Source organism: Chelonoidis abingdonii, chromosome 3 (assembly GCF_003597395.2).
Source record: "Chelonoidis abingdonii isolate Lonesome George chromosome 3, CheloAbing_2.0, whole genome shotgun sequence".
NCBI lineage: Eukaryota > Metazoa > Chordata > Testudines > Testudinidae > Chelonoidis > Chelonoidis abingdonii.
This window is the reverse complement of record NC_133771.1, coordinates 38,234,685-38,253,508: the sequence shown is the minus strand read 5'-3', so window position 1 is coordinate 38,253,508 and position 18,824 is coordinate 38,234,685. Positions and strand designations below refer to the sequence as shown.

At 47.3% G+C, this 18,824-nt stretch overlaps 1 protein-coding gene across 2 annotated transcripts in view; it reads right to left on the bottom strand.

The window, feature by feature from the left end:
* The window catches only part of PXDN (peroxidasin), a 169,864-nt gene that overhangs the window by 113,565 nt on the left and 37,475 nt on the right, over window positions 1-18,824 (bottom strand). For both annotated transcript variants that reach the window (XM_032791110.2, XM_032791111.2), the window contains exons 2-3: window positions 10,163-10,234; window positions 9,194-9,265 (exon numbers count right to left, since the gene is read on the bottom strand). In XM_032791110.2, coding sequence (XP_032647001.1) covers window positions 9,194-9,265; window positions 10,163-10,234 — 144 coding nt within the window. The remainder of the gene's footprint in view (window positions 1-9,193; window positions 9,266-10,162; window positions 10,235-18,824) is intronic.

The following is an 18,824-nucleotide window of genomic DNA, read 5'->3' as shown; positions in this document are numbered from 1 at the left end:
AGTGTTTGTTTTCAACCCTTCATTGAAATTGTTATGTTCATCATCTCAATTACTGTACACCTTTATGATAGAAACAAACACCAGAAAATAAGTAAAGTTAAAAAGCATATTTGTATAACAGATAGTGCTGAAACTGACTTCATCATGTCACATCATTGGGTCCTCCTCTTCTTCTTCCAGTTTTATAATTAATAAACAATGTTTTTTATTGATTTACTTAAACAAACAACATGGAATGAAATCAGTTTTAACACACAGATGGCATACGTGCATAGATATATCTAAGCAGAATATGTGGGGACAATATATAGCTATTTCATAGCTGCATCTAATATACCACAAAATTTGAATGTGTATATTATAATTCAGGGGTCAGCAACCTATGGCAAGATGATTTTAATGGCACACTGCTCCTGGCAGGCAGCAGTGTGACATTAAAAATCCTGCCCAGCCCGGCCTGGCCCGCTCTTCTCTGCCCTTCGCTCCCCCTGCCCCTCCCCCCAGAAGCTTGGTCCTGCCTGTTCCCTGCCTCTTCCCGTAGTGTGCTGGGTTCCTGACCCTCCTCCACCTCTCCGTCCCTGCCGATTTGCAAGGGAGGAGGTCAGGAAGGAGCAGAGTCAGCATGTTCGCTGCTCCCAGCAGAGGCAGAGAAGAAGCAGGGACAGGGCCTTAGGGAAGAGGGGGGTGGAATGGGACATATCAGCTCCAGCCCCCTGACCTGACCTGACCCCCCCCTCCCCACAACACACACACACGCGTTTCCCGCCGGGATCCATTGCCTCCAGACAGCCCTGCAGAAAGTCTCCGGGATGAAGCTTCTTGTTCCATCTGCCTGGAATATTTCCAAGAGCCGGTGTTTATCCACTACAGGTACAACTTCTTCCAGGCCTGCATCAGCTAGTGCTGGGGGGAATTAAAAACAAACAAACCCTCTGCCCTGATTCCCCCTCACACACACCCAGCCCTCTGCCCTGAATCCCCCCCCCACACACCCATCTCTCTGTCCTGAGCCCCCACACACACCTCAGGTCCGTGCCCCTGCCCTGAACCCCCTCATATACACCCAGCCCTCTCCTTGACTCCTTCACCCCCCCATGACCCCAGCCCTGACTCTGGCACCCTCACACATACCCAGCCCCCCCAGCTCCGCCCTGAGGCCTGACCCCACCACACACATATACTAGCCCTCTGTCCTGACCCCCTCACACACACCCTGCCCTCTTCTTGACTCCTTCACCACCACCTCCACAATACCAGCCCTGACTCTGGCACCCCCACACACACCCAGCCCCCCTGCCCTGACACCTGCACCCCCTCATATGCCCCCAGCCCTCTGCCCTGACTCTTGCACCCCCTCAATACCCAGCCCCCCAACCCCATGCACCCCCACATCCTGACTCTTGCACCCCCCACATCCCCACCTCCACCCTGAGCACCAAACGGGAGCTCCTGCACCACCACTACCACCACATTCTCACCTGCACCCCTCGCACCAAATGGGAGCTGCCCAGGTAAGTGCCCCACAGCCAAACCTCCTGCCACAACCCTGAGCCCCTCCCTCATTCTAGCTCCTGGCCAGACCCTTCACCCTGAGCCCTGTGCTCAGTGCACTCCCACCCTCAGCTCAGTGCAGCGAGAGGAAGAGAATGGGCCAGAACCAAGGAGAAGATAGGTACCCCACTGTATGTGGGCAGGGCTGGGACCCCAGACCAGCAGCGGGCTGAGTGGGTCCGGCAGCCGGGATCCCGGCTGGCAGGAGCCAGCAGATGAAACCCCTGAGTGGCAGTGGGCTGGGGTCCCAGCCGCTGGCCCTGCACAGCCTGCTGCTGGTCTGGAGTTCTGGCTGCCGGACTCTTGCCAGACGGGTCCCGGCTGCAGACCCTGCTCAGCCCGCTGCCGGCCTAGGTGAACAGAACCCCAGACCAGCAGCGGGCTGAGCAGGCCGGCAGCGTAAGATCAACATTTTAATTTAATTTTAAATGAAGCTTCTTAAACATTTTGAAAACCTTGTTTATTTTAGAATACAACAATAGTTTAATTATATAATATATAGACTTATAGAGAGAGACCTTCTAAAAAACATTAAAATGTATTACCAGCACGTGAAACCTCAAATTAAAGTGAATAAATGAAGACTAGGCAGACTACTTCAGAAAGGTTGCCGACCTCTGTTATAATTATACAAATCTGAATTTTTTCAGGATTTTTTTTAAATTCACAAAGTAATTTTGAAAAGGGTGCAATGTCAGAGTGTTTAAGAGTGAAGACCATTATTTCTATACAGTGTATACGGATAGGCAGATTATATTCAATATCTCAAAGGCTGCAAAAGTTAAGCTTCTCATACTACACAAATCAGTACTGGAAGGACCAATTCCAGAGGGACTATTCATGGGAGAAAGCTCAGTATCCATGCCAGTTTTTAGTTGCAGGTTCTGATTACACGAATGGGCCAATATTTTATTGACTGTCTTTTGCTATTTTCCTTAAATTAGAAGAAAATGGTGCATACATAACCTAAATAACTAAAGAATGTTAAACTTGCATGGCACAACTGTTAAAATTGCTATAAAAGCTTTGACCAGCAGCAGTGAAAGCATATCCATACATAAGATTTTAAATTACCCTGTTAAAATTGTTTATTTGGTATAAAACACAATGTAGGAACAAAAACAACTAGAATGCAAAATAGAAAACATCTTTTGGAAAATTGCACAAATCTGGAAGAGGTGTATGTGAAGTATAGGAAATAGTACCATAGATTTTCAGAGGATCCTATGGATTTGGACTCTGAACTCCTTTAAAAATCCAATCCTTAACAGATGTTTTGCAAATCTCGACACAGATTTCTATTGTAAAACACGGTTACTCACCTTTGTAACTGTTGTTCTTCGAGATGTGTTGCTCATATCCATTCCAGTAGGTGTACGCGCCGCGTGTGCACGTTCGTCGGAGAACTTTTACCCTAGCAACTCCAGCGGGCCGGCAGGCCGCCCCCTAGAGTGGCGCCGCCATGGCGGGGGATATGTACCAGCCCTCCGGACGCTCCTTATGGAAGCGGCACTTCACCCGCGCGTCGGCACCGAGCGCGGCTTGGCACCGGAATCCCTACCGCACGCGAGGCGCAACGCACCGCCCTTCCCGGCACCGGCTCTGGAAAGAGGTCTCCTCGTCTCACCCCGGCTACAGCAGCCCGGAAGGAGCACCCAATGCCGACGCTGGCCACGCCAGGGGCTTCGTTGACTCCGGGCCGGGCAGGTCTGTCGAATCCGATCCCTCTTAGCTCCCCGCCAAGATCTGGGGTTGAGCTCGTAGTCCCGCTCGCGCCGAGACATCTCGTCGGCAAGGGACCTTATCGCCTCTGACGGAGCCTGGAGCTGCCCCAACCCCCGCACCGCTGGTGCGGGTTGTATTCTAAGGGCAAGCCGACGCCGATGAGAGCACCCATCCCCGATTCTCCCGGTCCGAGGAAGTCACCCATGAGGAAATCCTCTGAGAGGAAACTGGTAACCCTCTAACTCATTCCGCGACGGCAACAAAGAGTTGGGCGGACTTACGGAATGGTTTGGTTCCCTGTATGTAAAGGCGCAGAGCGCTCTGCGCACATCTAAGGAGTGTAACTGTTGCTCCTTGCGAGACAAAGTGTGGTTTTTGGGAAGAAGACAGGCAGGAATATGTCTTGGTTGACATGAAAGGCTGATACAACCTTGGGAAGAAATGCAGGGTCCGGCCTCAATTGCACCTTGCGATGAAAACACCGTATACGGGGGATCCACGACAAGGCGCGCAGCTCCGACACGCGCCGAGCAAGCAAAGTGATCGCCACCAGGAATTGCCGTCTTCCAGGACAAGTAAGAAGGGAACACGTAGCCAACGGCTCAAAACGGAGAGACATGAGACAAGATAGCACCAGGTTGAGATCCCAGGAGGGGCTGGGGGCGGACGTGCGGGTAAAGGCGCTCCAGCCCTTTGAGGAATCTGGACACCATTGGGTGCGAGAAGACCGAGCTGTCTTCACTCCCTGGGTGAAAAGTGGAGATGGCTGCTAGGTGAACGCAGAGAGAGGAGAGTGCCAGGCCTTGCTCCTTGAGCGACCAAAGGTAATCTAGAATGACCGGTATGGAAAACCTCGGTGGGATGGAAGCGCTTTTCCGCGCACCAGCACGTAAACCGCTTCCCACTTGGCTACGTATGTCGCCCTTGTAGATGGTTTTCTACTTCCCAGAAGGACCTGCCTCACTGGGGAAGAGCAATGTAATTCGGACCGAGTTAGCCACGCAGGAGCCACGCTGAGAGGTGCAGCGACTGGAGGTCCGGGTGACAAAGGCGGCCGTGGTCCTGTGTGATCAGGTCCAGGTGAAGAGGCAGGGGAACCGGGTCGACTACGACAGGTCCAGCAACAGAGAGTACCAATGCTGGCGGGCCCATGCCGGAGCGATCAAAATCAAGCGGGCTCTGTCCCTGCGCACCTTCAGAAGGACCTTGTGGACTAACGGGAACGGGGGAACGCATAGAAGAGGTGCGTTGTCCAGGGAATTAGAAAGGCGTCCACTATCGAGCCCGGCCCGCGCCCTGGAAAGAGCAAGAACATCGGGCACTTCCTGTTTCTGCGCGTTGCAAAGAGGTCCACGTGGGGATGCCCCCACTGCCGGAAGAGAGCAAGGGCGACGTCCGGGCGAAGGGACCATTCGTGGGAGCTGAAGGACCGGCTGAGATGGTCCGCCAGGGTATTTCGAGCCCCGGGCAAGTAGGAAGCAATCAGGTGAACCGAGTGGGCTATGCAAAAATTCCCACAGTATCGTTGCTTCCCCGGACAAAGAAGAGGAGATTTCGTTCCGCCTTGCTTGTTCACGTAGTAAACTGCCGTCGTGTTGTCGATAAATGACCGAGACACAGCGGCCCTGGATCTGACGACGAAGCGACGCGAGACAAGCCAGGCGGACCGCTCTCAACTCCCGGATGTTGATATGCAGGGCGAGCTCGAGAGGAAGACCAGCGCCCTGGGTCCGGAAGGGTCCCTAGGTGAGCCCCCATCCCAAAATCTGACGCATCCGTCGTCAGGGACAGCGAGGGCTGGGGCCTGATGAAAAATGGAAGCCCGCACATACGACGGACTGATCTAGCCACCATTGGAGGGAGAGGAGGACGCCTTGTGGAATCGTGACCACCTGTCCAACGTGCGCCTGGCCGACGAAGCTGAGGGATGAGCCAGGATTGTAGGGGTCGGAGGCGGAGTCGGCGTGCGCCGTGACGAAAGTGCAGGCCCGCCATGTGCCCCAACAGCATCAGGCAAGTGCGCAGGGAGGTCAGAGGTGCTGACTGCAAGCCGCGGATGATGGCTGATAGCGTCTGGAACCGCGCTGGAGGAAGGACCGCCCGGGCTATAGTAGAGTCCAGAACGGCTCCGAATGAACTCTATCCCTCTGAGTAGGGGATAGAGTGGACTTCTCCACATGAGTAGCCGCCCGAGGCGGAGAAAAGGTGGCTGACCACTTGGACGTGTTCTTGGACGCGATCCTGCGAAGGCCCCCGGATAAGCAGTCATCGAGGTAGGGGAACACGTGTACCCGACTGCGACGAGAAAAAAGGCGACGACTACGGCCATGCACTTTGGTGAACACTCTCGGGGCCGTGGAGAGTCCGAACGGAGAGGACCGTGAATTGATAGTGCCTGCCGCCAACAACGAAGCGGAGGAATCTCGATGGGGCGGAAAGATGGAGATATGGAAATAGGCGTCCTGCATGTTGAGGGTGGCGTACCAGTCTCCGGGATCCAGGGAAGAGAATAATGGTCCCCAAGGAAACCATGCGAACTTCAACTTGAGTAGGTATCTGTTGGTGAGTCCGCGGAGATCGAGGGATGGGACGGAGACCTCCCTTGGCTTTGGGGATCAGAAAGTAACGGGAGTAGAAACCCTTTCCCGTCTCGTCCTTCGGCACCCTCTCCACGGTCTCCCTTGCGAGGAGCGTTGCAACCTCTTGTAAAGGATTTGCTCGTGAGAGGGGTCCCTGAAGAGGGACGAGGAAGGAGGGCGGGCACGAAAGCAAACTGCAGGTGGTACCCAAGCCGCAGCGTGCGGAGGACCCAACGGTCCGTAGTAAGCTGGCGCCACGCCGGGAGGAAAGAACGAGAGACGGATGGAAAAGGGAGGGGATGGATCCATGGAAAGAACTGGTACAGCGCCCCCGGGCGCACTTCAAAAGGACGGCTTCGGACCGGAGGATGGCTTGGAGGACCTTGAGTTTGGCCCCGTTGGTTGCCCAGAGTGTCGACGCCTGCCGCTTCTGTTACGTCTCCTGGCAAAGTCCTGCCTTTGTCTGGGATGCGGGAAGGGCCTGCGCTGTTGTTGCGGCCTGAACGGACGACGCTGCGTTACAGGCGTGTGCATCCCTGCGAGGGCACGCATAATGACCCTGTTGTCCTTAAGACTTGCAGGCGCGGGTCTGTCTTTCAGAAAATAGGCCCTGGCCCTCGAACGGAAGGTCCTGGATTGTGCTCTGGAGTTCCGGAGGGAAGACCAGAGACCTGTAGCCAGGAGATGCGGCGCATAGTGACTCCGGAGGCGATAGTCCTAGCGGCCGAGTCAGCTGCGTCCAAAGACGCCTGCAGTGCAGTGCGCGCGACCCTTCTGCCTTCGTCCAGGAGGGCGGTGAACTCTTGCCGAGCGTCTTGTGGGAGAAGCTCCCTAAATTTAACAGCCGCCTCCCAGGTATTATATGCGTAGCGGCTGAGCAGGGCTTGTTGGTTTGAAACCCGCAGCTGCAACGCTCCTTGCGGAATAGACCCTTACGGCCGAGCAGGTCCATACGCCGCGCCTCCGAGATTTCGGGGCCGGAGCTTCTTGTCCATGTCGTTCCCTCTCGTTCACAGATTGAACGACGAGGGGAACATGGGGGGCGGATGGACGTATAGATACTCTGTATCCCTTCGAGGGAACCATATACTTGCGCTCCACACCCCGAGCAGCGGGGGAATGGAGGCCGGGGACTGCCATATGGTGGTGGCGTTCGCTTTGTATGGTTTTATGAAGGCAGGGCGACGCACGAGTGGGCGCATCTGCCGAGAGTATCGTGACGACCGGGTCGGCAACTTCGGAGACCTCCACCCGCGTTCCCTGCCTCTTCACCTGGACCTGATCACACAGGACCACGGCCGCCTTTGTCACCCGGACCTCAGTCGCTGCACCTCTCAGCGTGGCTCCTGCGTGGCTAACTCGGTCCGAATTAATTGCTCTTCCCCAGTGAGGCAGGTCCTTCTGGGAAGTAGAAAACCATCTACAAGGGCGACATACGTAGCCAAGGGAAGCGGTTTACGGCTGTGGCGCGGAAAAGCGCTTCCATCCCACCGAGGTTTCCATACCGGTCATTCTAGTTACCTTTGGTCGCTCAAGAGCAAGGCCTGGCACTCTCCTCTCTCTGCGTTCACCTAGCAGCCATCTCCACTTTTCACCAGGGAGTGAAGACAGCTCGGTCTTCTCGCACCAATGGTGTCCCGATTCCTCAAAGGGCTGGAGCGCCTTTACCGCCACGTCCGCCCCAGCCCCTTCCTGGGATCTCAACCTGGCTATCTTGTCTCATGTCTCTCCGTTTGAGCCGTTGGCTACGGTGCCCTTCTTACTTGTCCTGGAAGACGGCATTCCTGGTGGCGATCACTTTTTCTGGCTCGGCGTGTCGGAGCTGCGCGGCCTTGCGTGGATCCCCCGTATACGGTGTTTCATCGCCAAGGTGCAATTGAGGCCGGACCCTGCATTTCTTCCCAAGGTTGTATCAGCCTTTCATGTCAACCAAGACTATTCCTGCCTGTCTTCTTCCCAAAACCACACTGTCTCGCAAGGAGCAACAGTTACACTCTTAGATGTGCGCAGAGCGCCGCCCTTTACATACAGAACCAAACCATTCCGTAAGTCCGCCCAACTCTTTGTTGCGCGCGGAATAGATTAGAGGTTACCAGTTTCCTCTCAGAGGATTTCCTCATGGGGTGATTCCTGTATACGGACCTGTTACGACCTAGCCATTTCCTCCGGGCAGAGAAACGCGCACTCTACCAGAGCCCAGGCTTCATCGACAGTGTTCTCGCATGAGTGCCTATCCAGAGATCTGCGGCAGCGACCTGGTCCTCAGTGCACACCTTTGCTACCCATTATGCCCTGGTCAGCAGTCCAGGGATGATGCGCCTTCGGCTCTGCTGTATTGCGCACAGTGACCTCTAACTCCGACCCACGCCTAGGTAAGGCTGGGAATCACCTACTGGAATGGATATGAGCAAGCACCGAAGAAGAAAACACGGTTACTCACTTTGTAACTGTTGTTCTTCGATGTTGTTGCTCATATCCTATCACACCCGCCCTCCTTCCCCACTGTGGAGTAGCGGAAAGGACTGGAGGGGAGAGGGCCAGGGTGGTCTCGCTCCTTCTTAGTTCGCGGCCGGAAGGCTTTGCAGATGCGGCACTGCTCCGAGATGTGTGATTCCCCCAGGCACTTTAAGCAGGCGTCGTGGGGATCACTGGTGGACATCGGCTTTTTATAAGCCGAGCACGCTTTGGATCCCGGCGAACCAGGCATCCGCCCGGCGCCGGGCGCGGGAGAGGGCTAGAGCCCCGAACCCGCTAACTAACTATATATATACACAACAACTATAACTATAACTACAACTATGTAATACTAAATAAACCAGAAATAACTGTAACTATAACGATAACGAGAGAAGCTAGGGACGTGGAGGTCAGCTATGCTGCGCTCCACAGTTCCAACCACCGACACGGCGGTAAGAAGGAACTAGCGGGCCGGCAGGGGTATATATCACCCGCCATGGAGGCGCCACTCTAGGGGGCAGCCTGCCGGCCCGCTGGAGTTACTAGGGTAAAAGTTCTCCGACGAACGTGCACGCACGGCGCGTACACCTACTGGAATGGATATGAGCAAGCACTCGAAGAAGAACTAGCAAGTATTTTCAGTTAGTATCAACTGTGCCTGGATTCAAACCAGCAGTATCGCTGTGAAAAGCTCAGTATTACTTTAGCAAATGCCAAACCATCTATTTATACTCCATCCATAGTAGTAGAAATCACATTTAAGATTTTCAAAAGAGTGTGACACCTGAGAATGTGAATAAAATTAAATTATGTTTGGTTTTTCACCATTTCTGAAGTCATGTTTAATTCACTTTTGATATAAAAAAGTCACAGTAACTTACAGATATTTTAGATTTTCAAGGTCTTCAAATGCCCCACTAGGTATTCTTTTAATCTGATTGTTGTTTAGAAGCCTAAAAAAGAAATGAAAACAGTATGTTTCTTAATTCATAAATTGTTAAAACAATTTTCAACTGAAAAGAACCCAGAATGCCAGGGTGTCTGACTGAAAATTTAAACACCCCAAGCATCAAAAACTAGATTAAACAAAAATAAACTAATGGCATATCAGGAATTGCTACCAGAAATACATAGTGATGAATCTGTGCCTTCTCTGTTTTAAATCCAAATTGCTTAACTATTTCCTTACAAAATCATGTGCTTAAGTGCTCTGCTGCACTGGGGTGAAAGTGAAATCCTTAAAGAACTGAGAGAGAAATTAAAGAAAAGCACATAAAACCTAAATAACCTGGTTTCATGCAGTACTGAAAATGGCGAGAAGGGGGAAAATATCTTTTCCCCAAATGCTACTCTAGATTATGGGCTGGAAGAGGAGATGCTGCCCCTCTGGATGCCTACACTGAGCTTTTCCAGCCAATTTAAAAAATGCAGTGGTGGTGAAGCATCTGAACTTGGCTATAACTGGCTGGTCTAGAGAATCCGATGTTACACATCCTTAGAGTTTAAAAAACACAACACAATTATGAAAAACTGTTAATATGCAGTTATATATTTTTCATATCTTTCATAATAAGCATAATAAACTTTAATAAAATATTGGGGCTGTCAATGTGTTTTCTAAGGCCTCTAAAATTCTAACAAAGTGTTCAATATGTCTGAAAACAAACAAAACAAATAACAAAGACATGTATATTCATTCACAATTCGGTCAAATCTTGCTAGCCACACTCAGGTGAACAGTTCCATTGACTTTTTAAGTACGATTAGCAGGATTTGGCACATAATCAAAGAAAAATCATTTGACTGAAGGTGGGAAAAAGTGTCTTTGGGGACCAAGGGAAATAACTTACAGTGTGTTCAGGTTTTTAAGCCGTCTAAATGCTCCGGGCTGAACTTCTTTAATTCTGTTAAACCGTAGATCTCTGTGGGGTAAAAAAACAAATGCACATCAGTATGAAGAACATTACTGTGGGTCACCATTTTGGCAAAGGCTCCTCGCTTTTGTGCATAATTCATAACTCAAGACCAAACAGGAGGAGGGTGGATGAAAATCATTTAAAATGAGGGCTGAACAAAAATGGATACAGTCAGACAATGTGGTCTGTGAAGGGCGGTATCCAAGCTAGGTTATTAAGCCTTTGAATAGTAGCCATTAATCATGAAGGGTCTTCGCTTCCTCAGAGGGCCATCTCCTAGAGGGTGAAAACTCTACTGTCTTTCTTTGGGTATGTCTACACTTTGAGCTGGAAGATGTAAATTCCAGCTCCAACTGTGATCGAGCTAGTATAGGTAGTCTCCTTGAACTGGAATTTAAACATTCCAGCTTGAAGTTTAGAATTATCTTTTTCTTCAGAAACTGTTTGGGAAAAATGAGGAAAGAATGCAGGAGAGAAGATTATAAGGAAGGACAATAAGGAAGACAAAAGAAGAGTTGGTATAAGGACAGCCAGAGAGGCTGCCAGTCTGGCCAGCAAGGGGATTGCTTTCAAGAGACATAAGCTATTCACATCTTATTTTTCCCCCAACAACAAAGATGAAAATGACTTATCTAGTGTAGCTTATGAAAAGTGTAACTCTAACTACATTAAACAAGCTGTTTTTGTTTTAATCCCATTTTCTCTGTTTTTAATAAATGATGTTTTATTCAAGTTATTGCAGTATGGGTAATATAAAGAGAATATAAAAGGGAAAAGAACCATACTGACGGTAAAGCGTTTCTGGAGCCTACATTTTGCCATTCAGTCTCACACAAGAGCATGGACAGAAGAGTCTGCTCCCAGTAAGCTGTGTTGCTATCAAGCTTCAGCACGCAAACAAAAAGGGAAAGACTAAGAAGGAGATGGAATTTGTGGTGGTGTAGGTCACACTATTGTTTTACTGTTCTGACAATTAATAGCTTCAATCCACCTATTAAAAGATATCATATAAATACATACATCACAATCATCTCACTCCTTGAATCAAAACAATCACCTCAGTTGAAAAATACATATAACATTTTAATTATTTTAGATACCAAATCCCCGAGCTAAGTCTTAAACTAATCGGGAAAAATCACAGAACAGAAAAGCCACAGTCAGCCGTCTGCTACACCCATCCTATTGCATTGACTGAGATTGTACATAATTGAAGGCATAGCTTAGCCCAAAGTCTTTTGCAAAGGGTATGTTTAAGCCAGGGGTGGGCAAACTACGGCACGTGGACTAAATCCAGCCTGCCAGCCGTTTTAATCTGGCCCTCGAGTTCCCGCTGGAGAGCGGGGTCTGGGACTTGCCAGCACTGCGGCACCTCAGCTGGGGAACAAGGTCAGAAGCTGCTCCACACGGCTCCTGGAAACAGCAGAATGGCCCTCCTCTGGCTCCTATGAATAGGAGCAGCCGGGGGGCTCCGCTCTGCATGCTGCCCCCGCCCCAAGCACCACCCCCACATCTCTCATTGGCCGGGAACCACAGCCAATGGGAGTTGCAGGGGCGGTGCCTGCGGACAGGACAGCGCGCAGAGCTGCCTGGCCACATCTCCGTATAGGAGCTGGAGAAGGGACATGCTGCTGCTTCTGGGAGCCGCTTGAGGTAAGCACCACCCAAAGCCTGCATCACCTCATCCTCTCATGCCCCAAACCCCTGCCCCAGTCCTGATCCCCCTCCCACCTTCCAAACCCCTCAATCCCACCCCGGAGCATCCTCCAGAACCCCAAACCTCTCAACCCCAGTCCCACCACAGAGCCCTCATCCCCAGCTGGACTCCTCACCGCCTCCTGGCACCCCATCCACCACCCCAGCCCAGAGCCCCCTCCCGCATCCTGAACTTCTCATTTCTGGACCCACACCAGATCCCGCACCCCAAACAGAGGCCTCACCCTCTCCCACACCCCAATCCCAATTTTGTGAGCATTCATGACCCGCCATACAATTTCTATTCCCAGATGTGGCCCTCGGGACAAAAAGTTTGCCCACCTTAGCTCAAACCCTTATTTTTCATGAACCAACTCCTTAAATTCTTACTCAGTTTCTACTCAGCTAAGCAGTGTCAATCTGCCGACAGACAGCCCATAATAAGGTAGGATGAGTTGTGCCTCTCTGTTTTAGGGAGCAGCCTACTTTGTCTCTGTTTTGGGTTGCTGTGTGTTACGTTTCTGGTCTCCAAGAAACGTAACACACATTGCAAACTTCCAGCAAGAGTATTTTATGTTTTTATCTAATTTATCTGTTTGTATTTGTTTATATGCCAGGAACATAACATAAAATGTTATCTTTATCTCAAGACATTCCACACAGACACGTTCTAGTTAAATTGCATGTGTATATAACAGCTGCCATCTTCACCAGAAATTGAACTAGTGATCTCTAGAGCTAAAGGCACAAGCTGCTACAGCTTGAGCTAAAGATCTCTGATGAGAGCTGAAGCACTCACATCTTTTTTTGATCAGGCAGACATAAAACACAAACTGACTGACCATTGGATCATACTTCCTTTGACAAAAGGAAGCTCATCCGGAGACCCACAACAGTTTGAATCCCAGAACAAATTCCCACTAACATCAAACACTCCGAGGATTTAACCAGGGACCTCCAAAGCTAAACAGCCAAGTGCTAAACAGCTTGTGCTAAAGAGCCAAGATTCCTTAGCTATAGCTTTAACAGATCCATATCCTCTGTGGACTGGCACAGAAAGGGACTTGTAAAACACACTCACCAGTGTGTTACACATACAATAATTCCATTTTTATTTTATTTTTTTGCAAAATATATTATTTCATTGTAATTTAGGTAAAAATAACACCGTACTTTCAATGCTTTTAATTCTGAGTAAAATTTGAAAAGTGCCTAAGTCCCACTGTTAGTCAATGGGATTTAGGCTCCTGGGCTTCTGGATCACTTTATCCCTTTAAAGAAGCACCTGTGACCAAAGTCAACATTTACCCAAAACAAGCACAATGATCTATATTTAGAATGGGAAATTAGGAATCACCATTCAACCCTCATCCAGCAAACAAGTATGTGGTTAATTTAAACATGTTAGGTAAACATTTAACCCTCTGAATCAGTACCAGAGCGCTCAGCACAATGCAGGAGCAAGCCCTTAATGTAGTAACTCAAATACCACTGTGATAACTATGGATAGGTAATCTTGACCACCATAAATACACATTATTTGATGTGTTAAGACTGTTTACCCTAGCTAGTGCTATAGTTTCTATCTGCATATTAATTTCTGCAAGACTGAACAACAAGTCAAGCAGAAAGGCATGGCAACTTATTTCATTCTATTCAGTAGTTTTCAGAAAGTGCCATGACAAACAAATTACAGTGCATCTTACAGTGCCGAAAATTTCTTTACAGTCAGATTTTTCTGGGATCTTCACGGAATTATATTTCATTAAAAATTATGACCATACAGTTCTGCAGAAAAGGAATTACAGTGGATGAGAAACTGGATATGAGTCAGCAGTGTGCCCTTGCTGCCAAGAAGGCGAACAGCATATTGGGCTGCATTAGTAGGAGCGTTGCCAGCAGATCAAGGGAAGTGATTATTCCCCTCTGTTCAGCACTGGTGAGGCCACATCTGGAGTACTGCGCCCCACTAGAGAAAGAATGTGGACAAATTAGAGAAAGTCTAGCAGAGGGCAATGAAAATTATTAAGGGGCTGGGGCACATGACTTACGAAGAGATGCTGAGGGAAGTGGGGTTATTTAGTTTGCAGAAAAGAAGAGTGAGGGGGGGATTTGATAGCTGCTTTCAACTAGCAGAAGAGGGGTTCCAAAGAGGATAGAGCTCAGCTGTTCTCAGTGATGGCAGGTGACAGAACAAGAAGAAATGGTCTCAAGTTTCAGTGGGGGAGATCTAGGTTGGATATTAGGAAACATTATTTCACTAAGAGGATGGTGAAGCACCAGAATGGATTTCCTAGGAAGGTAGTGATCCCAGTTCCCTCAGCCTCTCCTCATAAGTCATGTGCTCCAGCCCCCTAACCATTTTTGTTGCCCTCTGCTGGACTCTTTCCAATTTTTCCACATCCTTCTTGTAGTTGGGGCCCAAAACTGGACACAGTACTCCAGATGAGGCCTCACCAATGCCAAATAGAGGGGAAATGATCACCTTCCTCGATCTGCTGGCAATGCCCCTACTTATACAGCCCAAAATGCCATTAGCCTTCTTGGCAACAAGGACACACTGTCGACTCATATCCAGCTTCTCATCCACTGTAACCCCTATGTCCTTCTCTGCAGAACTGCTGACTAGCCATTTGGTCCCTAATCTGTAGCAGTGCATGGGATTCTTCCATCCTAAGTGCAGGACTCTGCACTTGTCCTTGTTGAACCTCATCAAGTTTCTTTTGGCCCAATTCTCTAATTTGTCTAGATCCCTCTGTATCCTATCCCTACCCTCCAGTGTATGTACCACTCCTCCCAGTTTAGTGTCATCTGCAAACTTGCCGAGGGTGCAGTCCACGTCATCCTCCAGATCATTAATAAAAATATTGAACAAAACCGGCCCCAGGACCGACTCTTGGGGCACTCCGCTTGATACCGACTGCCAGCTAGACATGGAGCCATTGATCACTAATCTTCAACTACTGCAAAATACACACACACGCACAAAACAAAACATTCACACTGAAGGCTCTGGATCTCTAAATCATCAGCCAAAGCCAACTGTCAAACATGCAATTTTTCTAGTGGAATTTGGCAAGCTCAGCAACCAGTTCCAATTTTCTATCCTTCATTATAAATTAAATAATGAAAAGAATTCAACATCTAAAGTCTGTAATGTTGTATGTTACAGAAGTTGTCTTTTATAAATGCATTTAATGACATTTTGGTTGGTCAGATATATATTAATTTTGCAATAATTATATTTTTCTGAAAAATAAGCATGAGAGTCTTCCACTACCAAGTCAGATACAAAGAATAGTACCCCAAAAGGATACAAAATGTCGTTTTTGTCAGAACTACACTCCATCCCCATTCCCATGTATTAGAGAAAGAGTTACTGCAACAAACCCTTCAAAGCCTCCTATGTGAAACCCACTCTCGATCTTTCCCTGTTGCCCCTGAACTAAAACCTCTCAGCCAGCAATCTGTTTTGTTTTCTTCTGTCCCCCTCTCTCCTCTTCTAGAGCCTGACCATTAAAGATACTGAACAGCCTTAAATCTCACTGACTTCTGTAGAAGTTGAAGGCACTCAGAAGTCTGCAGGATCAAGCCCCTACAGTATAACATGAGTATAAATACAGTGTTCAGAGAGTCACACAGGAGATTGCTTAGTATGCATCCTATGCTCCAATACGTGCATGTATTTTGTATAAATCTATATCTGAGTGATAAAAGTTCCTAAATAAAAGAAAACCCATCAGTTCAGGTGGAAAAAAAGTACATATGCATCTTGTATTTTTAAATCATTGACTGAAATTCTACTTCCATTTTCATTTTTTTTTATGATATTTTAAAATATAAACAGTTTTTTAAAAAAAAACAGCAGTGTGTGTTGGACAGCAAAATAGAAAAGCTGCGCTCTAGTTAGTTTTGACACTGGTGACAGGAAAATATGTTCTTGTAAATTTCGCTTCTTGGAAAAAGCAAGCTCATCAGTCACTGTTTAGGTTTGAGTCTTTTCTAAGGGCAACACTGTGGAAATACAATTTTAAAATATAAAACCTTTTAATAATATTTTTCCTGGCCAAATTAAATGCAAACCTCTAAGCATATATTAGAGAGCATTGTGCAGATATTACCAACAAATGTGATCTAATACCCCAGTGGTTGCTGGTCAGTTCTTGAAGTTCTAGAATATACAATGTATCGCAGTGCTCAAGCTGCCACTGACTATGTAAAATTATACAACTATAAGTTAAGAGGGAATTCTACCATGATGGAGCAAGTTACAGTCCTTAAAATTATTAGCATGCTTCAAGGGAAAGGAAGACTTCCTCCTGATATTTATCATCTTAAGAATAAAATGTGTGCCAACTGTGAAGCCTCCAAGAGCATTTACAATTTATATACAGCATCAGTCACTGTTGCAATATGTTGATTCTAATAATCAGCAGTTTCCATGCCTAATGATTAGCACAGTGGTTTTCAACCAGGGGTGTGCACACTCCTGGGGGTACACAGAGGTCTTCCAGGGGGTACATTAAGTCAGCTACATATTTGCCTAGTTTTACAACAGGCTACATAAAAACCACTAGTAAAGTCAATACCAACTAACATTTCAGACAGACAATGACTTGTTTATACTGCTCTATACACTATAAATTTAAATGTAAGTATTCCAATATTTATATTCCAATTTATTTATTTTATAATTATATGGTAAAAAAGAAAGAAAAGGTACACAATTTTTCAGTAATAGCGGGCTGTGACACTTTTGTATTTTTATGTTTGATTTTGTAAGAAAGTAGGTTGTAAATAAGGTGAAACATGGGGGTACACAAGACAAATCAGACTCCTGAAAAGGGTACAGTAGTCTGGAAAGGTTGAGAGCCACTGGATTAGCAGACCAATGTATCTAAACAAAACCATAAGAACTAACCACCTGGAGTTAAAAGCTATGTAAAGAGATGTACCTTGCCTCCAGATCAACAGACTGATTCTATCACAAAGGGAGAGTGAATTCCGGACCTGAGACCATGCCATACAACCACTCACCCTCTGCCCTGAAATTCAAAATCTACTGTCAGCAGAACTACTTCTGCAGATCTCATATTTCAGAATGGCAAGGTAGCAATGCCTGGCTATACCGAAAGAAGGACAGGAGACATTTGATATGGATTTAATCAAGCTGCAACTTTATTATTAGATGTCTTGGACTACCTGGTGGATAAGTGCAGACAAATTCATGTTCATTCAAATAACTACCCAGGGTTTCCACCAGCCCCCTTTCATTTTCCATCCTGGTCCCCTAGTCAGCCCATAGCTTGGACCTTACCATCCACCTCTCTCCCTGTCATAGCAGGGTTAAGATGAGCCATAAGAAAGGGAGAGAGTTGGCTCTCTGCAATACCAACCCCCCAGCCCTGTTCCATTAACCAGCATCTCTTTTAAGTCTCTTACCAGGACATTTATCTGGTCACTGGATGCCTTCCCTATAGAGTATCTGCACTGGACATCTGCCCCACACTTGTAAAATAAATTGCAAAAGGGAGCCTAACCACTTTTCTCCTCCCATATAGGTCCTCCCTAACACCTGCTGTGGGAAAGGCAAAAAAAGAATCCCACTCCACCAAAGCCAATATGGTCATGAGAGAAAAACTTCCTAGACCCTCTACAAAGGACCAACTAGTGCAATGCCCACAGCAGGACCTAACCCAACTCAATATTCGCACCTCAAGGGTGGGTGCTGCCTTGCTTGCTGCATGGAGAAAGGGCTTCCAGTTCCCGGGATTCCACTTTATAAAGGCTTCAGCCCTCACATTCCCAGAGGGTGTGTCAGTGCCACAACGCCCTCATCTCGTCCCTGTCCCCCTTCCCCCTTTCAGGTGCAGTACGGTGATTATTCGGAATCATCAGATGACATTGCTAGTTCTGTTCATCTGAATGCATAGAGGTGGCCCTTGGAGAGAAATATAACAAACCCAAGGCCACATACACATACAGATTCCAGTCTTAGCAGGCATAGAGCCTGGGACCTCCTATTTGGAGCCAGGGCTCTACTATTTGAGCAAAAGAAAAATTCTTTTACATGTAAGAAAGCAGCAAATTATATAATCTCATTCTGTAAGGAAGGGGAACGTAGAGGCTCAGGCCTTTAACTGAAAGATTAAATTAAAAACTAAAAGATTAAATAAAGAAATAAAGCCTTGTTTAAGCCACAGGAAATTACATCACATTGGGGCTGTAGGTGGGGAATATATCACCACACTATTGTGCTACACAATAAATTCCCCAGGTACCAAATAATTGAATTTAAAAACCAAACAACTGTTAAGGCTCATGTTAAAGATATTTTATTTCGTCTTTCACTCCAGCAGCAGTAATCTCTATTAGTGAAGAGACTCTTTTAGTCAGAACAAAACATGCTCTTATATTCAGGCAGTGATATTATTCAATTTAATTAACATAATTTAATTCTGTAATCAGGAAATTGCTTTTAAAAATATTTACATTTAACATTCTTTTGATGTAAGGAGTTTTTGTTTGTTTGTTTTTTGTGATTTTTAAAAACCAAGTCTGCCTTCCAGTAACCGGAAAACACATCGTCTAGAAGATGTGTACACAAGGGAGGAAATTAAGGCTTGGGATTTCATTAAGTACAACAGAGTGCACTTGGTTTACTTTAATAATTGTGTGTTACTTTAACTAGATTAATCCAAATATTCTTTTGTAGGGTTTGCATGTGCTTGATTTTTAAATACTCTTTTGATTAACCAAAGTAAGATAAAAGAATGAATAATGTTAATATGATTACTAGAAGGTAGTGCTCATAGAGAAACATAGAAGCTGGTACAATGGGAACTTTGAATCGGCATTCTTTCTGTGATGAACTGTGGGCACAGACATTCAGACACAATGG